At 36.9% G+C, this 20,975-nt stretch overlaps 1 protein-coding gene across 1 annotated transcript; it reads left to right on the forward strand.

Moving 5' to 3' along the window:
- The first annotated feature begins 2,575 nt into the window (after positions 1 to 2,575).
- On the forward strand, positions 2,576 to 20,880 carry LOC117303314. Its single transcript, XM_033787481.1, has 5 exons — positions 2,576 to 3,036; positions 12,506 to 12,627; positions 14,232 to 14,430; positions 17,585 to 17,761; positions 20,696 to 20,880. Exons 1-5 carry the CDS (start codon positions 2,949 to 2,951, stop codon positions 20,878 to 20,880), a joined length of 771 nt encoding a protein of 256 aa, XP_033643372.1. The 5' UTR covers positions 2,576 to 2,948.
- The last annotated feature ends 95 nt before the right edge of the window (positions 20,881 to 20,975 follow it).

Below are 20,975 nucleotides of genomic sequence, written 5' to 3' on the forward strand. Positions count from 1 at the left end.
GAATTGTTTCTTGTTCGTCTGCTTATTAAACAATTAATAATAACAACTTTCCGTATGGCGCCACCACTTTTTTACTAATTTTTACCCCAAAAAGGGATATCTCATTGAGGTAAATTAGATACTATATTATTTCATATCGAGTGAAAAAGTGGTGGCGCCATACGGACACTTTTCCGACAAATTTGCAGTTGGACACGGACATTTTACTCATATTTTATGTATCCTTAGCCCATGTTGAGCTGTTAATGGCTCTGCTTTTAACATCGGCCTCATGACAGTGATGAGACAGCCATTAACAGCTCAACAAGGTGGGCTAATGTATCCTGAAGAACAAGAATTAGCATTCCTACAGTGTTGTACCAATGGAGGTAGAAATAAAAACACACAGCAATCCTAACAGTAACACCATGTAAACCATGGTTCCTTACCTCCGCCCGCAATCCCGTCTTCTTGTTCATTCTTGTGACATTCATCGTCTTGCTGGCCGAGCGGTTGGAAATCTTTATTCGATGGACGACCACTGTCAGACATCTTGTCTTTTCTCTGTTGTAATTCCATCTCCATAGCATTGACTTTATGATATCATGCCGTTTTAATGTCCAACCCCCTAAAGAACACGGGCAGTGTGTTTGTATACAGAGAGGAAACCTTCGTTAGACCTCTCGCGTGCAACTTTCTTAATTTGCAAGTGAAGCATGCATCAGTCAGTGTGTAATGTGTACTGTGTACGTAGAATTCTAGAGCAAAATAACATCCGTTACGCGTTTGATCGAACGTCTTCTATCTGTCCGTCCAGATAATCGCTGCAACTGGAGGAAAAGGTTGCTAACGACCCTCTAGGTTATCATTTCATCTCTGGATGCACAAATGATCAATTTGTTTGAGATTTTAAAGTACATTACATTACAATCTATGCGATTAGCTGTCATCTATTTCCTGAATAACATTGGCCAGAGGATGGCGCGCTACTCGGCGCGCGCAAAAACACAAAATCAATCTCGCTGCCTCGCTCGGCGGCTATTTCATTTACGAACGAGTAGTTGGAAACATTGGGCAGTGAAAGTGATGTGGGCGGGGCTATGGGGGACCAAAAGTGGACAATTATTATTCTTATTCCCAAAAGTCTTCTGAAAGAGTGATTTTATGTAATACAGTCCCTTTTCAAACTTTTCATTTTCTGCCATCAGAAATTTTGAGTTTTACATTCAAATTCTGTTTTTACTCCGTACCAGATTAGGGGGATTATCAGTCCCTTTAACAACAAAAAACATTTTCGGCCATCATAAATTTTGATTTGTACATTTTCATCATAGACCGTATTATAATGTTTTTACTCCGTACTACCAGATTTGGGGGAACATACAGTCACTTTTCCCGAAAAAATATTTTCCGCCATCAGAAAGTTCGATTTTTACATGTCATCATGTAAAATTCTGTAAAATTCTGTAAAATTCTGTTTTACTCCGTACTAGATTTGGGGGGGGGGGGACAGTCCCTTTTCACAAAAAAAAAAATCTGCCGTCAGTTGGATTTTCACACCATACACTGTATTTGAGCAGAAACAAAATTCTGTTTTACTCGACTATACCAGTTTTTTGGGAAATTTGTCCACTTTTGGTCCTCCTTTCTGATTGTGAAGGTCACGTAATGGCTTACAAGAAACTTTGTTTCCTCGTCTGCGTTGAGATTAAGTATTTTATACCGCCCCACTCCTGCCAGCCCAATCATCCCCCTATCTATTATTTTTAGCAAAAAATAGTGTGTGTGTGTGTGTGAAACGTCAACCACCTATTATGCATTACCATTCTGTGGTAAGATTGTTCTAAACAATGTGTTTACTCAGGTTTTATTCAGAGTTTATCCACTTATTCAGGTTTTATTAAGATTTTATTCGGGTTATTCAGATTTGATTCCAGGTGTATTCAGGTTTTTTTTAAAGGTTTTATTCAGTATTTACAGATTTTATTCCAGGTTTGTTCATCAGGCTTTATTTTAGGTTTTATTTGGGTTTTATTAAGATTTTATTTAGGTTTTACAGGTTTTATTCCAGGTCAGGTTTTATTCAGATTTGATTCCACTTACTCGGGTTTTATTCAGATTGTATTCAGGTTATATTTAGGTTTTACAGGTTTATTCCCGGTCAGGTTTTATTTAGGTTTTATTCAGATTTTTCCAGGTTTTCTCAATTAATTGTATTCATATTTTTTTTCAAGTTTTATTCAGGTTTCATTCATGGTTTAATTAATTTCCACCCATTTTTCAGGTTTTAAAACGTCGTGCTGTAAATTATGATACATTATCATAAATCAAACGAAACTGAAACTTTTCAAGAAGATGAAAATAATTAGCAAATCATATTTTCATCTATCTTGAACAGTTGAAAACATTATTATTATTATTTTTTGCCCTGGAGCGCGCGGCGGGGACAGATTTCCCTAGCCCCGCGATCTATCGATCCCACGTGTATCTTATTGAGCGCCCTCTATTGGCAACAGAACTTTTCACCATTCTGATCTTGCACGCGCATGAGCATTGCATAAAAAATAGTGCTCAGAGACTAGACACTGACGTAGTTTTTGTGTTGTGTCCTCTGACGCATGGTCTGACGACAGTTGTTTACATGATTAAAATGAAAACGGGGAAACTTTCTGTATGATTTTGATCAAACAGGTATCTCCAAAAGTCACTCTAGAGCACATTAGTAATGCTGGTCGTCTGAATTAGATTAAGCCTTGAAAATTGACAACGCGACAATTGTTTGAAACTTTTACAGTTTGTTTGGTGACACATCAGGTTTCTCCACCTTACCGTACCGTACAGCGCGTTCAGAGTTTCGCCGAGTTTCTCCAGTCAGTGAACGGGTCGCAAGTGGACAATGTTGGTGTTGTAGACCGGTCTGGGATCGCGACAGCTGTTTCTTTTGGAGTGATTATTTTTGTCGTGTAGCAATGAATCCCCTCAGTGGATCTAGAGACAGTGTTTTTAGAGATGATGGCCAACCACCTGCCAGGGTTGAGGGATGGATTAAAGTTGTTGGTAAGTTTTTGTTAATTTGTATGGCTGCTGTCATTAAATAAACTAGTATATAAACCACTGCGGTGACATTCACACGTCTGCAAGAAATGCAGTTTTAAAACTTAATTGGTAATTCATTAGTAGGCCCACATTTGTTGTTTTCTTTGAACAAACATGAACTTGAAAAAGAGAAAACTGATCATGATAATCTTGATATGATTAAATGTGGTAGCGTAATTAAACTGTAAAATGAGATAATGAGCAGAATTTTAATATGGCAAAAAGTACACTAAGTTTACTATCCAACAATCCATCCATTGTTTATTTTAGTAACAGACCCTTTTTAAAATAGCCATCATTTTCAAGATGGCTGCGAGCAAGTTATTTATCACAAGATCATGACTTCCTCATCCTGTCTATCAAAATAACTGTCTGCTTGCCTTGTGTTATAAATAGTCAAGTGTCCACTTATCATGCTTATAGTTTCAGATTCAAGTTTTAGTTAGGCCTATATTAAGGGAATAAAAGGGTAGCGACGAGTTCTTCAACAAACATTTAAAGCCGGCAGGGTCGGCGGCCATGTGATAAAGGCCCGAGCTGAAGGCATCGACCCTGCAAGGTTTTAAACGGACGTTGAAGAACGAGTCACTACTCTTTTATTCCCATTCATAAATGAGCTTTTGTTAAAAAACGTAAACAAATACAGTTATAGACACTTTAACAATTGAAAATTCGAGGTTTGAAATATTTTTTTCCTAAACTTTGTGAAGAATCTGATCGAGGCGCGTGGGTTGTGTGTACGCGAGCGCGCTTAGATTACGCGCTGATAGCTATGATTTGCACGTTCCGCATGATAATCTTGCGCGCCCAACAAGCGGAAGCCAGCTCAGTGTGCATAAACAGAGCTCCAGTGTGCATTAACAAAAGGTTTATGCACACCCACGTGACGCGCTCTCCACCAATAGGAGTAGAGAAACTGTCTGGGGTATTTATGAATATATTTATAACTAAAGACTTCACATTATCAAACAAAACAATTACTGACAAGTTTTACTTTAAGACTAAGTGAACAGCCTGGCCCAGTTTCAAAAAGCCTGTCAGCACCAAAAACTTGCTAAGCACAGAAAAGTAGGCCTATTAGAAAAGGTTTACTGGACAAAATCACATTGCTGTGACTCAAGGTGCCCCACTACATTTTTGCTATCAAATTTGTCAAGCATTTTTGTGTGCTTTTAAACAGCTTTCTGGATGCTACACAAGAAGCTTATTTTGCTTGGCCTTGTTACAATAGCAAGATGATGAGGCAAATGAGACAAAGTGAACAATAAGATTGCAAATGAACAACGTGATAATTAACCACAGGTTGTTGAACTTCAATATTTTTTGGTATCAATTAATTCGGCTGAGTTTGATTAATCCTGGTTGAGAAAAGTTTCACTTTGTATCTTTTCTGAAAAGTAACACTTTCTATTTCATAAAAACTAGTTTTTCAGGACACAGTTGTTCCCAGGAATCCTCTTATTTACACTGATAATGTATAGATGAACATTCCTTTCATTGTTGAATACATTGTTAGGAAACTATTGAAGGTCACGCCACTAGAATATTAAAATAACGGGATTATCCCAGAAGATTTGTACACAATTATCCTCAAGGTTAGAAGATTTGAGATTTGGAAGTTGATAATGATTGGATGGGAACAAGCTTAGATGGGAATCACGCTATTCAGAAGTTCACAGGGCTTGTTGGATTTGGGGTGTTGATTCATTCATAAATAATTGGCTTTAAAACATCATTTTGTGACATTACTTTCTGTATGACATTTTCATAGAAAAGTAGAAAAGTAGCATAGGCCTATTTGTTTCTTTTACAATACAAATGTGTTAGGTCAATACTGGGTAAAACTCGTAAGCCCCTGTTTTTTTTCAGGGTAAAGCATCGAATAAGCTTTGAAGGTTCTATGTAACTTTTTTAGGACAAAAAACACAATGTCCACAGATTTACACTAAACTTACACAGTTTGAAGATAATGATAGTAGAAAGCTTCCCTGAAAATATTACGTGCTGATGTGCTGTAGTTTTGGGGAAATGAGTAAAACAATGTCATGAAAATAATTGTTGTCTCATGAGACGAAAATTATTTTAATAATTTACAAACGTATTTTCATGACATTTTCTCTCATTTCTCAAAAACTACAGCACCTCAGTAAGTAATATTTGAAGGGAAGCTTTCCACTATCATTATCTTCAAACCCTGTAAGTTTAATGTAAATCTATGGAAATTTTGAAAAAGTACCCAAATCCTTTAAAACAGACTACTCAAAAATCATTGTTTGCTAGACTAAAATTATATCATATTTTTCTACAATTAGCATTCAGTGTGCACAAAACTTGTGTGCACAAAAATCAATCCTTGTCAGTTATCAGACTGACATAATATTATTAAAAATACAGCTCATTCATTATTGACTGATTTTACCTTGAGCCACAGTCTACTGCTCCAGAAATGTTTTTGGAATCTTAATATTATAAAAATAGTATACTAGAAAACACCCAGACAGAAGGACTATTCACAAACAACTTTTTGAAAGCAGTAAAAACGACACATTTGAAACAGTTATTTAAGCTGAAGTTGTAACACAAACACTAAGGCCTAAGCCTATGAGAAAACTTGCAGGGAGTTTCTCTCCATGAGGCAAAACTCTGGATTTCACCCCAAGTTCACAAACTCACAGCGTAAATAATAACCACAACTTGGCCTTGGAACAAACTAAATAAAGAACCTCATAAAGCCTTGTTCTCACATGCAATCATTAATTTTAATAATTTGTTGTAGTAACCTGAAAAACCTATTCAACAAACATTCCCAAGCTTATATTCCAGTTCACAAAACCATCTTGGCCAATTTTTTCTTCCACTCAAATTCTTTGGGATTAATTTTACCGGGTGGGGTTGAAGTATAAGTTCTGAATGGAGGAAAATTCTGAGCTTGTGTGTCCGTAATCTGCAAAAATCCTTTGAAAAGTACCATTACGAACCTGCAGGGTTTTTACCCGATTGAATACATTTAACAGTGGCTGCTGTGCCGACAGAATGGTTTAGGAAAATACCTCCCACGACAATGGAACATGAACTCGACCAACCCAGGTTTACAATCCTTTGTAAATTTACTCTTGAATTCTTTCTCGTAGCCACCAATATAGTTTAATTTCACCTGACAGAAAGTTTCTCAGGTGGATGTTGTTGTGGTGAAAGTAGAACATATTATTCGAGCGGTTTTTGCAAGTGGAAAAGAAAACACACACAATTGGTGGTGTTGACAATCCTGCAATAATACAGGACCAGACAAACCAAACAACAGTAAAAAGTTATTAAAGTGCATATTTTCAAAACACCAACTGGAAAACAAACTACACAATATTTTGTCATGTGGCATTAATTTTATTTCATTTTTGATTGGGTGAAAATCAATGGTGGTTTGACATTCATGTCTGGTACCTGTACTTCGTTTATGAGGGATGAGGCAGTTTGATAAAGGGCACCGCTATAAGAGAATATAAAGTATTTTTTTAGTGACTCTAGTTTTTGTATTACTATTAGTCACTGGTAGATTGTGCACTATTGACTGACTTTGAGGGACTTGGGCAAGTCTACCAATCTGAATTAGTTCATTTTGACCCAGATTGTGTTTGATAGGTATCTCTTATCAGTGTTTTATATGATGCGAAATCGCCCTTCTGTTAAAAAAAGATCTATTTCTGCTAGAACATTTCCAGGGGCACCAAGGCATTATAGAGGCAATTGCTCCCACTATGAACCAATGCGTGATATAACAGGCCTGGTTTCTCATTCAGGGAAAGTCAAAAATAAATGCTATTATCATCATTTTAGTTTCAGGCTTTCCATGGTGTCTGCATCGGTAGAGATCCAATTATGTTGTCTCCGTTATACTTCGATCCAAGAAATGAATCTCCCAGGTCTGAGCCTGGTCTCCAGTGGTGAATCAGAAATTAAAATGTTCTAGTCTGTTTGCTTGGCAACCTTCGTATTTAATCAGAAACAGTGTCCTCTTTAATTTAAAGGGAAGATATTCTCTCAGGGGGCCTAATGTAAAAGAGTGAAAATTTCACTCTCTTGTCTGAGTGGCGTCAGTTTCGCTCTGTGAAAGTAAAAGTCAATTTGTGTCACTCTTTTTGAGTGTAACTGGAAAGAAATTCCCTCAAAAAAAAAAAGAAGAGTTTTCCCGCCATATATGGATCTTTGCAAGAGTGGTATGGCGGACAAAACTGGTGGTTTTTCACTCTTTTACATCAAAAGAGTAGGCATTATGAGGGTTTCCCGCGTTAGTTTGAATGATTCCCTAAATACGGCCAGAAATGCGATTGGTTCCCGCTAATTGTTGACGGATGTGAAATTCTGGATGGAAATACTGTCCAAAACAACTTTTTATTTTTAAAGGAGACACATATTCAAATAAACTTTCACAGGTGACTTCATCTTTCTTGATAACATTGCCATACAGGCCTAAAGCAACATTATATTGACAAAAAACAAATGACCACCCTGTAGGGCCTAAGCAGGGAAAAACACTTCACAACATTTGGGATGTCAATTATGTGAGTAAAATCACCTTAATGTAAAACCAAGACAGCATTTCTGAAATCAGGGGGAAAGAGTTTTTTAATTATGGTTTCTAACACTTAGAAAGAATAAAAACTTTTAAAAGTCTGTTCCTGTGTGTTGAACTTCTGAACTCGAAAATCTTTCCCAGCTGTCTGCAATTTAGAACAGAAATTTAACATTAAATCCTCAATTTAAGCCTTTAATGCCAAATCGAAACAAATTTATTTTGTGAATTTCTCGTGACGACGAAAGCTTTACCTATTAGACTGTGTGTAATTGCAACAAGATTAAGTCCACTTGGAACACTTTGTTGTTGATGTCAGACATAAAATAACTCAACCAAATAGTCAAATTTATTGAGTATGTTTTCTGTTGTTAACAGATTTGTTTCACACGGTGATTTTGAAGGCTGTTTTCTTTGGTTGAATGGCGTGCTGATAGTGTGGGTGGTTGAGTCAATTGTGTGTCCTGTGTACACCTTCAATAATATCTGAATCATAATAGTTCAATGAATTTATATTCTGCTTGTTGTGTTGTAAATTTAGTCTAATTTATAAAGAAATTGCTAGTAAAAAATTGAGGCCATTTCTGTTTTATATCCAATTTCAGCGATGACGACGACGACGAAGGTGCTGCGACGCACTCCGCAGCCACAGAAAAACTGGGGCAAACCCAGGTTTCACTTTGCAAAATAAATGTAACTGGGTTCTTTTTTCAGGCATTACACAACAGACAGAAACTGCAGCCTTTTTAAATGAACTCTAAAACTATGCTATGAAATAACATCCTGTAATGTTGTTTGTGACATCCATGAATTAATCAATACCCAAAACCCTACAGATTGGATGTGAGGTGATCCTAGTATTATCTTTCTGAAACAATAACCTTTATTTCCTACCGTGTGTGTGAGTCAGGAAGGTGTAGATATCATACAATATGAGACCAAAACATTTTTTTTTTTAAATATATTCAATCAAATCTCTTTTCAATTTTTGCAAAATTTTGTTTCTGTGGTTTTTTTTATACTAAGGAAAACAGTGACATACTTTTTTTTTTAATGAAGGCCGTATCAAAATGGGGGCTACAGCTGGATTGAAGAGTCATCGAGGGTTGAAGTGTAGACAGGCAAGGCCTGGCCACTGGATCGGATATGACATAACTCTCAACAACTATAAACAATTCCACAAAACAAAGATTGTTATTGAGTGCGTTTATAAAAAAATTAAAAATAAAAACTCCCAAAATATAACCTACTCGAGCGTTAAAACTCGAAAAACAAAACCTGGTCCATTGAATTGGAAACTTTTTAGCAGAGTGGAACCTCGTTCTAATAATAATTACTGTTGGAATTTGTTCTTTTGTTGTTTTGTTTTGGTTCATGGTGATCAGGGACTGTGGATTGTGGTTTGACTACACTGTTTTTATGAACTTTGACCTCTTTATCAGGAAAGTCTATGATGAACAAAACATTATTACTGTCACTTCCCTGAGAAAATCATCACGTATCAATATTTGTTTTTTGTAATTTGACACTTCTTCCCAAAATAAAGCGATTCTCGGAAATAGTGACAATCAAAATTGCATCGAAGACATACATTTTAAGTCATTATCAATGTGATGTGATGTCTTGTGTGGAGACCAACTGCCAGGCAATAAATGGGTTTTATTTAAGTTATTCGTATCTATTTGATAAGAAAATACAAATACTGGTGTCTGAGTTCGGGCAGGGCTTTCATGAGGGACAATGGGTGCTAAAGATTTGAGATACTGTATGTAATTTTACTTTAAAGCCATTGGACACTTTCGGTAAACAGTATTGTCCAAGTCCCACACTTCGTGTATCACAACTTATAAAATGACAAACCTGTGAAAATTTAGGCTCAAAAAAAAAAATAATAAGATTCTTTATCCCCGATGCAAATTTAACATCTGTTATTATTTTTTTTTATGATGAGATATCGCCTAGGCGAGGGCTACCTTTAACTGATTCAGGCTATCAACCAAAATCAACTCATACCATTCGCTTGTTGCCATCTACTCCTGGGGGCCGCCAGGGTTACCCCCTTCACAGTCTGTAAGGATTAAGCATGGGTATTATCCACTAATGAGCCTGGCTGGTAGTGCAGAATGTACTACCTTCTAAACCCAACTAAACTTTTTAACACATACCATTTCCTAGTCGTACATACTTCGTGACAAGGAAGTGACGACTTTATATTGACAAAGCCAATGTGTATTAACTCAACCTTTGAATAGGTTCATAGAAGTACACAATAGTTGATGATGACTAATGACGAAAAGTACCTGCATTACTTTACAAAAACTTAGATACTAAAAAAAGTATTTGTACGCCTACATGGTTTTTATTGTTGCACACATTCCCTGCTCTTCAGTGTGTAGACTTTACACATGTTTGCCTATTATTAAAGCTATGTCACTGTATTTTTATGTTAAAAGTTTCTTTACAGTTTTGTAGTTTCAAAAAGCTTTTCTTGTTTTACTAAACATATATATTTAGCCATGATAGCATTGTGTTTCAATTATGTAGACTGTATAATGCTTGAATTACATTTGATGTTTTTGTTGTTGTTGCCAATATTGAAATAAATGTCTAAAACTAAAACAAATTAGTGGACTAATTTCCTGGAATAACTTAAATAAACAATTTTTGTAGTTTCAAAAACATATTCTAGTTTTACTAAAAACATTTTTTTTTTTACTAGTTTCCAGAAACGAAAACAAGATGTACACAGGGAAAATATTGAAACATTCCTGGATTCCATTTCACACACATAAACTACCCGGGCACAACAACATTATGCTTGTAAGCTAAAGTACCATTTCACGTCTTGCGTTTGTGACTGATATACTGCTAGTTGTTGCTTAGCAGTAATCTTTAATTCTTATAAGCAAGAGAATTTAAGCAATAATTTCTGCTAGGCTGCTGCTCTAAATCGGGCCCTCTGGACCCAAAGCCACAGAGGGCCCAAAGCTGTTGTGTGTATGAAATACACATGTTGTATCACATCACACAATTGGAGAAAATTAAAATGCCTCCTATACTCAGTCAATAATAATGAGGAAACCACAGTGGTTTGTTGAAAGACATCTGGATAAGATTAAAATATAAATTTATTGTAATAAATACATATCTGAGTGAGAAATATAATTATTAACAAATTGTGTTTTCCCCACTATCAGGGAGAATTTTACTGTTATTACTTCTTTAAATATTCTTTGCTAAATGTGAATTTTGAGTAATCTTTTTCACAGAAAATATCAGATCAAATTTAACAGAATTTTAAAACACAGCTTGGTACATATTGTATTAACACATGATTTGACTTATGCAGTAAACTTATTAGAACGCCATGTGGTAAAATCCTTGACCTTTTATTCACCCTGTGTTCTCATATCACAAAAGCTAAGCAGGAAATCTTGCTTATAGGAATTTTTTTTACAGCCAACAACAATATTCCTTTACTTTTGAGTTGTCCGCGCCCCCTGCTTACTTTAGCTTTGCAAATGAAGATTTGTTTAATTTTTCTGGTAATTAGAAATTAGTTAATATCAAAATGAAATTGGGTGATGAGGTTTCCTGTGCCAACACAGTTTTTTGAAAAGTGTTGTGAGGAAACAGAGTAAAACAATATATAAAGGTTAAAATGTGAATCGTCTTGGAAAATCCCCCCCCCCCCCACAAAGTGTAAAATTATTGTTAGCCATATATTGAGTATACCTCCCTCTATTGGTGAAAGTAAACTGCACTTCACTTTATCTTTGCATACTGCCCTCTATTGGAAAAATTTGTCCAATAAAATTTTTTGTACCAAAGTCCATCCCTCCCCTCCCATATAAAAGGCATGTTACTTTGTATTTTCAGGTGTAAGAGTTGGGTTATGTGTACAGATGTTTCGGTTATTTTAGTAGAAGGACGAATAACACTGCAATGGAGTCTTAAAAACAAACTTAAACCCACTTCAAATAAGGGAATCAATGTGTGGTGAAGAGGTTTTCAACTAGTGGTTTAATCCCAACGAGGCCTTGTTCTTGATATTTTTATCGAGACGAAGTTACAAAGAACCAGGCCTTGGCGGGTTTAAACCACTAGTTGAAAACCGATTCAACAACACTTTGATTCCATTCATAAATATCTTTTCAGTCAAAAACATCATCACTTTTTGGTCAAAAAGTAAAATAAATGCAAAATTATAATTGTTAAATGATTTCTTTCAACACAACACCCCTCCAGCTATAAAATGGTAAAGCCCTCCGCCGCCCTCGGGTAAACAACTCCTTATAAGGGAATGCTGTGGGCGTCGCGCGTATCGCGTGATGTGGCACAACTGTTTCAGCCGTTGCTCTCGACCAATAGGAATGAAGAAACTGTCTTATAAGAACAGGTGCTAGGTCGCGTGTCACGCCCATGAATTAACACTTTTTACCGGTCATAAACAAAGGTTTATACACACCCACGTGATGCGCTCTCCACCAATAGGAATAGCGAAACTGTCTGAGGTATTTATGAATAGTTTGTTAGGATAAATTGTTAAAACTCCATTATTTTCTTCATGAAATTGATTAACAAAATCGACTTAGGTAGTCGGGTTGGCGTAGTGTTTTCTTTACTTGCCTTTGACCTCTAGGTTTGAAACATGCTGGGGTACAATAATTCGCTAGGGGTTTTCCTCCCACATCTAAAACTGAAACTTCCTTCCTTGTCTTCTCTCCATGGGGTTCTTGGCTAGTACAATGATTAAATTAACTTTTCTGAGAGTCCTTGTCTTCAGTTTACTACCAGAATCAATCAATGAAATAAAGTGAATGATTACAAATTTGCTTTCTTCTTTTTCTTTTTTTAAAACAGAGAGGGGAGTTAAGTTCTCTCACCGTGGCAACAGCAACCATTACAGTTCACTCCGATGGAGACTTCAGTACTGTGTGCTGGACTTTAAATCCAGAAAACTGCATCATTTTAGCAATGAACTGGTGAGTGTCTTTTAGGTTACATTAAATTGAAAGCTGATGAAAAGTCTGCAAAAAGAAACCTGGCATGAGAATATGGCTTCTCAAGATGAGTGTACAGTTTATTTAACATGAAAGGCTTGGCATCATCAACATTTCGACACTGTAAGCAAATCGTAGAGGGTCTAATAACATGTTCTGTATAAGACCAAATGGTAGACCTTATAATTTTTTTCAACAGTTTTCATTACAAGTGAAGTAAGTGCGATAGGTCTAATGTCATTGAGTTGTTTAGGCTTGTCTCTCTTCGGTATGGGAATAGTTGTCGACTTCATACCAGGGCCCAATTTCATAGCGCTGCTTAACGGTAAGCAAATTTGCATGCTTACTGTAGCAGAAAAATTTGCTTAAGCCTTAGCGTATTTCACAGGTTAGCAGAAAAATTGCGTGTTTACCGTGGATTTGGATTGTGACGTCATTTATTTTCGTGCGGTAAGCACCGGAAGGTTAGCATGCCTTTTCGTGTGGTTACGGTTAGCAGAGCTATAAAATGGAAATCGCACAGTAAGCAAAAAATCTGCCGTTAAGCAGCGCTATGAAATTTTGGCCCTGCAGTCCACAAGAACATTTTCTGTATGATAGTGAAAGCCCTAGGGATAAGCATTTGGAGACTCAACAAATCACTATTGTTTATTTTGATTAAGTCTCAGTCGATTCACAAACTCACTGACAAGTGCTGAAACAGCTCAAACTATTGTTAATTATAGGTCTACATTGGTTCCACAAAAACATGACCACTGGAAAACATTTGAAGATATTTTCATAGTTTGGTTTGTATGGTGTGATTGTTCAAAACCACAGGTCTGACCTATATTTGTGTTATAGCAATGGTGAACCTTTTTCCCTTGTGAACAGTAGACAAGATTTTGATTTGTTGGGGGGGGGGGGGCAGGCGTTTCCAAAGTCTGAAAAAATGACCCCCATATGATTGATATAATCTGTACTGAACAACAGTAGAATACTTTGTCTGGTTTTCTGGGTGGTCTTTCAGTGCACCATTTAGTTATTGACTGATTTGACATTCATGGATGATAACGTCTAATTTCAACCTTTTCCCACAAACGACCAACTTCAATGGCAGAACAACATTGGCTCTGTGAACGCAATCCGTTCATTGAAACTCACAATAATGATAATTCAGTTACCATGCTGTGGGTAAATGGAGGCCTCACTTGTCAAAAGCATTCCAAACTTTTCTTGTTTCGTTGCCTTAGGGCCTTGAAAACAGACTGGCTGTACACAAGCCTTGAATGGTAAAGCAAACAATAACTTGTTATTACCCCTGTGTAAAAAAGCTATGATCTGTTGAAAGTTGCGCCCCAACAATTTATAGGCAGTCAGGTTTGTACTAAACATAAGCAGAGGATTGTCCCAATAGAATTGGGTTGATGAAAATTGAAGTGGTGTCAAGACCACTTCCCTATGAAGTCAAAAGAGTTTCTGTTTTTCCTATCTCGCAAGGACACCATTTGTGAAAATAAGCTGTTGTCAGTGCAAGTGCTGCAAGGTTGCTACATCCTTGGCGAGCTAAAGTAAACTTTCCTTATCATCCTTTATTTCTGCCGCAGGAGGCGAGATCGGTTCAAACAAGTGGAAGTCATGTTTTGAAGATGTCTCGATTTAACACGGAGTACTACAGCATGAAATGGAACCATAGTTATTGCGCACCAAGGCATGGATTGGCAACACCCAAAGCTAAAAACAAGGCAGACTTAAGCTCAACATTACCAAGGAAACTGCCCAAGTACACTGCTGCATCTCTGACATGTAAGTTGAACACATTTCTTGATTGGAAGTGTCGTGGCCGAGCGGTTAAGAGCATCAAATTCAAACTCTGGTGTTTCTGATCAGCAGAGTGTGGGTTCGAATCCCCAGCCGTGACACGTGTGTCCTTAAGCAAGACACTTTACCATTGCTTCGTCCTTTGGATGGGACGTAAAGCCGTTGGTCCCATGTGTTGTGTAACGCATGTAAAAGAACCCAGTGCACTTATCGAAAAGAGAAGGGGTTCGCCCTGGTGTTCCTGGTTGTGGCTGCTTAATGCGCCGTAGCACCTTGTAAACCCTAAGTGCTACATAATTGGGTCTCAGAATCCATCACTGCAATAATCTATCTTTCTGAAAGTTTGTATACTCGGCGCCTTGAGTACCTTGTTTGGTAGATTTGTGCGCTATATAAGACTTTGATATTGTATTATTATTATTGTGTAGTTGGAATTCAAGGTGCTTATACCATAGTACCCGAATGTTGTTTGCCTTTGAAAACAGGGTTGATGCTTTGTTTATTCTTGAGATCAATTTAAAAAAATCCCTGGATGCGCTGCAATTGTTTAGTGAGAAAGTTGATTATTGCAAAGAGCCATTTACTGATCGTAACAGTTGTAGAAAAAGCTAATATTGTAATATTAGTGTAATATTGACAGCGTTTTGTTGTGTTTAACTACAGTGAATAATATGTGAGATTTCAAAGGTGTTAAGTGACTTTTACCTCCTTCACAGAAAATGACAAGTAGAAAAACAATTTAAGTCGTGATGTTTTTATTACGAAATACAAGTTGTGTGAAACTGGAAGGAGATCCTTCTCTCAGTGTGAATATGTCAAACCCCAAGTCTACACCCCAACCCCTCAGCTGACATTGGATCACTTAATCCCTCCATTACCCACGGGTCCTCTCACAGACCCTCCAGGTACCTAGTAATTATCAACTGAATAAACAAGTCTGCAGTGAAATTGACATCTTAAGGATCTTAGATGTCAAGTTAGTTGACTCCATGCAGTGATTAAAGTGCCTGTTCTTAAGTTTCAGGTTTTTGACAGATCTCAGTTTTGAATATTACGATAATTGTTGACTGAGACAGGAAAGAAGCCCTTTTCAAAACCACAGCTTGGGCTTCGGGTTTCGCGCAGGCCCACAGTTGTTTGGCAGTTGCGCTTGCTTTGCGTAGGTACAGGGCTTCAGCCGAATCCAAACTCAAATCCTTGCAAAAGGTGTGTGGTTTGCAAGTCAGCTGGACTTAGGCGAGAGACTAGGTACTGCATGTGACGCATGCAACATGCCCCTATGTGTGCACCTATGCTTCAAGAGTTACCACACCCAGAGAGACTATTAAACTTTATTATATTAAAAAAAAATGGCAGATGATCATACATTACAACATTACATTGTACTGAATATTGCTCATATTTGACCCTGGCAGTGTCCGATGCAACAACTTTGGCTACAGCTACAGCTAAATCACGCGTCTTACTATTCTTCAATTGGTCGTGGAAGTTGCAAGATAATAATGAGAACACCCTTGTCATACGAAGTTGTGTGCTTTCAGATGCTTGATTTCGAGACCTCAAATTCTAAATCTGAGGTCTCGTGGAAAATTACTTCTTTCTCGAAAACTACATCACTTCAGAGGGAGCCGTTTCTCACAGTGTTTTACACCATCAACCTCTCCCTATTACTCGTTTATACCAAGTAAGGTTTTATGCTACTAATTGTTTTGAGAATTACCAATTGAGTAATTACCAATAGTAAATACCACTGCCTTCAAATCCGAAAAGAAAATTACCTCATGGCACCAGGTATTGAATACTATTAATCAATTAACCACTTCATGTCATTTTTTTTACAAATTTCTTTAACTGCAAATTTCTTTACAAATATTTGTGAAAATATTGTGTGATATCACAATTTTTGTTGTTGAAAACTTATGGCATGAAACACAGAAACCTTTTGATCATCAAAATTGGAAGAACTCTCAAATGGTTGACTTTTAGAAATGTTTTATTGCAATAACTTAATTTTTTTTAAGGAAATACTGAATTTTTCTAGACACAAATTTGTGCACCAAAATTGTAGGACATTAAACTTGCAGAGATGGTATCTACGGACCTTAAGAGACCTTTTCCAATGTTAAAGAAAGCTTGTCATAGGGCCCAAGGTTATTGGCATTGTGCCAGTCGAGGATCATGTTTCATCACAGCTGTGCATTTCGTTGAACATAGAACTCGATTGAAAAGGGAAACTACTGCAATGACAGCCAAACCAAGAATGATGATCACTTTAACAGCTTTCCCGTTTAAATTCGCTCTTTTTATTCTTTTCAAAAGAAGCGATAACTTAATTTAGAGACTCGATGACGAGTCACGGAAGGAAATCTGTTCAAGTCGGAAAGACGGAACATTTCAACTGATACACCATGTTGGTATGCTAGTTCCTGCCAAATATGGGTGCAAGCTTTGGCTGAAAATATTAGTAACAGTAAAGTTGGTTTCTGCAGTTAAATATTATAAGATTAATATTTATGAACTTGAGTTAAGTTGTGAGTCTGGAAACTGCATTGTGCAACAGACTCCTTTTGGCGAAAAGAAAAGAGAAAAAGGACATGTAATTAAATTAACCCCACATTGGGGTCAGATTTGTTGTGAAAAGATTCACAAATTCAACTGTCAAGATAAGTGTTTCTTGAAGTTGTTATGATTTTTTTGTATACAAATGTTAATGTTTATGTTTCAGTTCATCTGTACTCCACTGGTATCAAAAAGAAAGTTAAGCATTTGGTGGAAGAACATATTTGCCTATGATTTAGTTCTTTTTATAGTTTTTACTAATAAGCCTTAAAACAAAAGTTACATTTCCAGAGGTTTTACAGATTTGTAACCATTCTATATTAAGGAAGGACCCACCAACAGCAACCCATATATTCCCCGTATTGTAAATGTACCTGGAACGACCATTAAACTGTTTGTAGCCCCAAGAGACCCATTTGTGTATAGTTTAATTTCATTGTTCCAAACTTCTTGAATGATTTCAACATGTCTACTCCCTGGGGGGAGTCCACCGGAACTCACTTCCATTACACTTTTTGATAAAATGATGTCCTGTGGAGTATAAGTCATATATTTTTTAACGACAACTTCACTTTGATAGTGCGAGATTATTCATCCGCAATCCTAAGGTCCCACGTCATCCCCTCGGCCCCTCAGGGTCGTCTCAGGAATATTAGCCCAGTTTCTTATGGAACAACCATAAGCTTGACAGGAATTTACGAAGAGGGCCTGAAACGGATCTTGTTCACTGACGGACTTAGCGGGTGGGTGAAACACGGTAGATCTGCCACGATTTTCCCTCCCACTTTGTTTTTGAAAGTGCGTAAAGTTTTTTAAGTTGAGAAGTTTTATTTGAGGAGTGGAACTTGAAATATGATAACTTCTGAAATGATGTGAGCCGAAGGATGAATGAAGGGAACTTTGTCTGGTGTTCGAGGTGATTTCTTGAGGTGATGATGGGGTGGTGATAAATCAGGGAGGAATTGGACGAATGAAGGATGTATTCTCGATTTACGATAGGTAAGATCATTTTTCTCTGTTTTGTTTTGTCATGGCTTGTTGCATCAGGAAGTTCTAGGACGAATGTGATGTTGGAAATGTGTGGGATATTTTGGAAAGAAAGTAGTTGAGGATTTGGATTGCTTGTGAAAAAGAACCAAATGTTCTATGTAGATCTCATTAGTTTAGACAAGTTTGTTGATGTAATTTTTCAGAGGATTTGGAATTCGGAAAGAAGAATTAAAAATGTTGGTAGTATATTCACAGAAACACTACTTTTGTTTCACTTTGGTGTATTCATTCAAGTTTTCAAAGGAAATTTTAAGGTGTAAAGGTTGGATTTTCTGATGAGATAAAAGTTTGCAGTGTGCAATGAAATTATTTGTTCGTAAGTTTGTTTGTGTAGATCACATTTTTTAGAGGATTGGGAATGTGGAAGAAGAAATGAAAATGTAGTGATAATCACAGAAACGAAAGGAATTCTGAAGGCATAAAGTTGAACTTTCTGAAGTGATAAATGTTTGCAATGTGCAATGAAATTATTTTCCAGAAGATTGGGAAGGTGGAATTTCGAAGAAATGAAAATGTAAACAATTATCTTTTTTGTGATTAGGATGATAATTGTTTTCACTTTTTTTTTTTTCATATTCAAGTTTCAAAGAAATGTTGAAGTCATAAGGTTCATAAGGACTTCCTGAAATGATAAAGGTTTGCAGTGTGCAATGAAATTATTTTTTCGTAAGTTAGTTTAGGTAGGTCAAGAAATGAAAATATAGTATACTCACAAAAAGGATAATTATTGTTTTCACTTTGAGCTTTCCATTCAAGTTTTCAAAGGAATTTTAAAGGCCTAAAAGTCAGACTTTCTGAAGTGATAAACGTTTGCAGTGTGCATTGAAAGTCTAGGTTTACCCAGCTGTTAAGGTGGAGGGTCATCAAACACAGATTACGAGATTTGTAGAAACCACTGACCCTGCTTGCTTCCATAGGATGGGGAATTACAGTCGTTGCCATAGAAACATAATTTGTGGTTTCCATTTGGAAACCGCCAAAGAGGGGGGAAAAGAGTTTAGGTTTTGCAGGCAGTCTTCCAACAAGGAAGGGAGTGGGCTCATGGATAATTGTATATTACATTTAATTAACTCAATTACTTGCAACTTTACATCCATCCTTGGCACTAAAACTTAAAGCCATTGGACCCTTTCGGTACAGAAAAAAAAAAAGTTCGCAGATTTACAAATAACTTACAGGGTTTACAGAAGGTAGTGGTGAAAGACTTCTCTTGAAATATTATTCCATGAAATGCTTTACTTTTTGAGAAAACAGTAAAACAATATCAATTCTCGATAGCGAGAATTACAGATTTATTTTAAACACATGTCATGACACGGCGAAACGCGCGGATACACGGGTGGTTTTTTCCCGTTATTTTCTCCTGACTCCGATGACCGATTGAGCCTAAATTTTCACAGGTTTGTTATTTGATATAGAAGTTGCGATACACGAAGTGTGGGCCTTGGACAATACTGTTTACTGAAAGGGTCCAATGGCTTTAAATTAGACTTGTCTTGAGTTCATAACAGAGGTATTGTACAATATGAAACAGTGCATTACTGAGTCCCAATGCGCTGCATAGTAGAAAAATTAGTCCATTTAGGACTAATGGGTTTTGAGAAGGTCAAAACCATCCTGAGTTTGAGCATCTGATGTTTTAGGGGAATTTGTTCCATAGAGTGGGAGATGACTTTGGGAGAAAAACAACCTTGTGGCAGTGTAACCTTTGACCTTTTCAAGTAGGATGAACAGGTACTTGTAGGAGGGGATGATTAGTGGAAGCTCCTGTGCGTTTATCGTTGTTCAAATCATTGGTTCAAATTGTTTGACAGTCTTTAAATAACTGAACCATAATTCATCTAATTCGTACTTTAAACCTTTCCACCTCGAAAGGGATGTTTTTGGCACTCTGTCATTATTGTTAGAAAGAGCACAATTTCTGGAGTAAGGGATTGGGAACATGTGTATATGTGGAAATTAAATTAGAGGTAGGGGAAGGAGGTTGTTTGGTGTTGGTTGAATGATGTTAAGATGGTTGTAGCTACATGTGAAATCTTATTTATTTAGGCAGTTCTCACTGACCCTAAATTGGCAACTAGGATAGTCTTCTTTATCAAAAATTCCATTCTTGCCAATTTTTTAACTCCTGCACTTTCCAAACCCCAACACCCCCACCTCATGAAAAGTAAAAACTAAACTCTATTTGAAAAACAAAAAACACAACATGTTTTGAGAATGTAATTTTAGTCTTGAGGTAGTCCTAAAAAATGTAGTGATCCAGTCTTTCTTTTTGTTAACAACAAATGTATCTTGCGACATCTTTGGTAAATAAAATAAAATAAATAAGTTTATTGCACTCTAATCAATACGTTTTAAAGATTCGCTCAAGACTAAGTGACATTCTCAAAACCCATTTCCTGCCATTTCAGTGCTCCCCTCTCCCCCAACTTGGTGATCTTTTTTCCTCTCAATTCATAAGCCATTCTTGCATTCTTATGATTTCAAGATTTCTTTCACCGATCAGTTTCTCCTGCTGTATCCTGAAACATAAACATAAACAATAGGGAGCAAGGAAAATTGGAGACAGACAACTAAAGTTTTGAGTTGGCTGTCTCCACCTTGTCTTGCTCCCTATAGCCAATAATCTTAACCCTTGCAGATAATTTAAAGACACCCACTCCATCCCCCAATTCGTCTGCTATCCTCCCACCCCACCCCAAGACACCCACAACTCCAATTTCTCTAGCCTCATTGGTAATTTCAAGCTCCAGATGTGAGGCCAATAAATCCTCCTCCATCTTACCCTTCGGCCAAGACGAAGATGAAGACGGCAACAAGAGATAACAACTGCCGTCTCCCACTGCCGTCTCCTTTTCTCTTTTTCCTCTGGTGATTTAGACCGAGAGGTATTTGGGGAATGAGATGCACTTCGTGCCCAA

This window comes from Asterias rubens, chromosome 19 (assembly GCF_902459465.1).
Source record: "Asterias rubens chromosome 19, eAstRub1.3, whole genome shotgun sequence".
Taxonomy (NCBI): Eukaryota; Metazoa; Echinodermata; class Asteroidea; order Forcipulatida; family Asteriidae; genus Asterias; species Asterias rubens.

Bases quoted from the DNA above. Each gene is read 5' to 3' on its own strand.
- LOC117303314 (XM_033787481.1), top strand. From the start codon at position 2,949: ATGAATCCCCTCAGTGGATCTAGAGACAGTGTTTTTAGAGATGATGGC. The intron at 3,037-12,505 runs GTAAGTTTTTGT...TTTTTAAAACAG, and splicing joins GGGATGGATTAAAGTTGTTG to AGAGGGGAGTTAAGTTCTCT. The intron at 12,628-14,231 runs GTGAGTGTCTTT...TTTCTGCCGCAG, and splicing joins ATCATTTTAGCAATGAACTG to GAGGCGAGATCGGTTCAAAC.